Source organism: Wasmannia auropunctata, unplaced genomic scaffold (genome assembly GCF_000956235.1).
Source record: "Wasmannia auropunctata unplaced genomic scaffold, wasmannia.A_1.0 LD335479.1, whole genome shotgun sequence".
Lineage (NCBI taxonomy): Eukaryota > Metazoa > Arthropoda > Insecta > Hymenoptera > Formicidae > Wasmannia > Wasmannia auropunctata.
Window position 1 is genome coordinate 18,919 of NW_012027411.1, and position 3,234 is coordinate 22,152.

General features: G+C 32.3%; 1 protein-coding gene across 1 annotated transcript in view; it reads right to left on the reverse strand.

Moving 5' to 3' along the window:
• Positions 1–402: 402 nt before the first annotated feature.
• The window catches only part of LOC105456923 (putative sodium-dependent multivitamin transporter), a 12,014-nt gene continuing 9,182 nt past the window's right edge, over positions 403–3,234 (reverse strand). Inside the window, exons 9-14 of the mRNA XM_011701308.1 lie at positions 3,088–3,229; positions 2,891–3,010; positions 2,428–2,645; positions 1,917–2,134; positions 1,588–1,838; positions 403–894 (exon numbers count right to left, since the gene is read on the reverse strand). Of these exons, the coding sequence (XP_011699610.1) occupies positions 582–894; positions 1,588–1,838; positions 1,917–2,134; positions 2,428–2,645; positions 2,891–3,010; positions 3,088–3,229 (1,262 nt within the window). The 3' untranslated portion in view covers positions 403–581. The remainder of the gene's footprint in view (positions 895–1,587; positions 1,839–1,916; positions 2,135–2,427; positions 2,646–2,890; positions 3,011–3,087; positions 3,230–3,234) is intronic.

Sequence of the window (3,234 nt, forward strand, 5' to 3'; positions counted from 1 at the left end):
TGATTTGACATATTATGATATCTCAACAAATATAAAATGATATTAAATAGAAGGAATAGGCTCCAAAGAATAAATCATATAGTGAAATAATTGCCTATGATAGCCGACATGAGTGTTGGTGTGTGAAATTCTTATTGTTACCAATATCCACATACGATCTACGCGCCTTATGATTTGTCGGTCTTGAAACACAGCTCTTTGCATGAAGCCGGAAACTTGTAACTGATTGAATTAACGAACAATTTAATATCTTTCGATGCTAATATTTATTTATATAAAATTCCCCCTTCTCCAAACTTATAAAGAAATTTATTGCGAAAAATAACACCTTAGTTCTCAACCGGGAATCGAACCCGGGCGTTCTACCATTTGACCACCATTTAAATTAATAATTAAATTCCATTTGTGTAATGCATTTTTACTCGAATAATCAGACTGACGTACACATTGCCGCTCAGTAGTATATACCCATATTTGTTATAAATAGTAATCTTTATTCCATGCTTTTACCTTATTGCAATTTTGGTCCAAACGTAAATTTCGATTATAAATACGAAATGTCTAATCCCTATCTAAGATTTTTAAATTGAGAGTTTTGTATCAATTTTATCCGCAGCATTGTCTTTCTCGTGAATTACATCGCTGACAGAATACCTTCTGTCTAACGAAGAACTTTTTTCAATCGCAATGTCGTTACGCCGTCTAGAACATATACGCCGCGCTATCACGGGAAAGAATAAATTAATGTCTAACTCGTTATTTTGATTCTTAATAAATAAACCAGACAAATTGCTGACAAGCATTCCAAGCAAAAACGTTATTAAGAATCCGATGGGCGGATACCACAAACTCGAAATGCGATATAAATAGAAGTATGAGCTGTCGCCAGTGCTTCTGAAAAAAAGATATGACAATAATTCATTAAATAACCTCGCGTGCGTATATGTATATGGTTTGCTGAAATATGGAAAAATTAGATCAGATACAATTCTGAAAATGCTCAGACAGTCAAATGTCGAGATCAAATTTTGAAAGTGTCTGCTACAAATTTTATCAATAGAATGACCGCATAAATATAACAGATTTAGGTAACAGGACATAATGGCGGATTGACCGCAGAAACTGACAATAAGTATAATCTGCCTTTTATTAACATATAACAATTTTATATGCTTTCCATTAAAATGTTTATAAGATTACAGATTCTGCTTGATTTCTTGATAATAATTAATCTGCTGTTATTCTCTCGGAAAACATGAATTTAATGAAAATGTAAACATATTTTATTTGTGTCAATATCAAAGCTAACTATTCTACAGCCAATTAATTCGTTATCACAACGGGCAGTTTGCTTACCAATTGGAAATTAATTATGTTGAAAAATCAAATTTACGTAGCATACTCAAGAAAGATGATAATGCCAAAGAGTTATGACATTCGAATAACTAATTCGAAAAGTCCATATAATTATTTGAATAATCCCACACAATTATTTTTACACTGTATCTGGCCTAATCTTTATATTCAATACTCTTCAAAACTTCTTTGAAAAGCGTTTTTTCCGTTGTAGTTTGATGAATCACTTACTTAGAAAAGTTCGTGACGTTCTGTAAAACGGACATTGTCATATTTGTAACATTATTATCACAGCCATCGATAATAGTTGGCAATTTAGGTGATGTCGGGCGGGGTTGTCCGAAGGCGACCCAGACTAAAAATGAAAACGCCACGAAAAAACTGATTATCGCACCACTTTCCGTCGTCGATTCTGTTCCCATGCCAAGTGTGAAAATGCCTAACAATGGACCGCCAGTTATTCCCATAATAATGTAGAAAGCCTAAAATGACAGAAATCTATTTTATTGCCACTAATCTTTCAAGAGAAATATTTCATTTGAAATATTTATAAGCATTACCTGAAATAATCCGCCAAAAAATTGCGCTAAAAATGCTAGAATAATGGAAAAAATGCCGACCGTAAAAGCGAGCACTTTAGCAATGAAAGCTGATTTTGTAGAAGAGAATTCATGCCCAATATACTTTCTATATAAAGGTTTCAGAAAATCCTCTAACATTACGGCCGCCAGAGAATTTATCATTGAAGAAATCGTGCTAACGCTTGCACTAAAGATACCTGGAAATACAGATAATCAAATATAATATTAGTGTTAATCCAGTGCGCACTTCTGTTTGAGAACTGTCTTCATTATACATAAAAAAGAGAATCTAAGATGACTACCGCAAACGTATTAATTGATTGATTTTATTTTAAAATTGTTTTAAAAACACGCCTAAAATTATATTTTAAATATTGAAGTTTTCAAATATTTTTATTTTCATATTTTAATATGAAATTACTATAAGATATTAAAAGATATTAAGAGATATTAAGCTACGACAAAGTCAATTTGCGGTAAAAATATTTACCTGCCACAAAAAGGCCTGGTATACCAGGTATATTAGACATCGTGTCTACAACGTACAATGGCATAAGCATATCAGGCGAGGTAATTCTTTTCTGGAGAAGCGGATCGCAATTGTGGTATCTGCTGTACATCGCCAATCCTGAGAAGCAAATTGCAGTCATAAGAAGTGTCTGAATAGGCCAAGACAGCCATAGAGCTCTTTGTGAAGACAGCATATTTCTAAAACAAAATTTTCTTAATTCACTTTTCTTCAATTTCTTTAAACGTACTTTAATTGATAAACGATAATTTAAATGATATAAAAAAAGAAAGTTTATTTAATAATTAAGTAAACAGAAAAAAAATTAAAATTATATAACTAACTGTCATTGTTTTATACACGACTAATAAGACGTCAGTAATTGCTCTACTATTTAATAATTTTCAATCTTATTCAATTACTCGAATAGAGTAATGAGACATACTTAACAGTTAGCATACGCTGTATTTGTACTTGGTTCACTCCGAAAAGTATTAAAAATGTACAGAAACCTCCCAGTATAATGGACCACCAGGTATGTTTTACTGTTGGATCTAAATCAATACTATAAGATAAGTAAAATATTAATTTGTGTTTAGGTGCAATTGGCCAAGTTCATACTAATATAGAAAAATAGGTTACCTATCAAACTCGAGGCGTTGCCCTTGCCTCGCGATTTCCCATATCCGTTCCAATCCTCCGACATCATTTGCTGCTGAGCCAATAATTAAAAACACGGCGGCGAACATAAGTAAAATTTGAAATACGTCGGTTGTTAACACAGCTTTA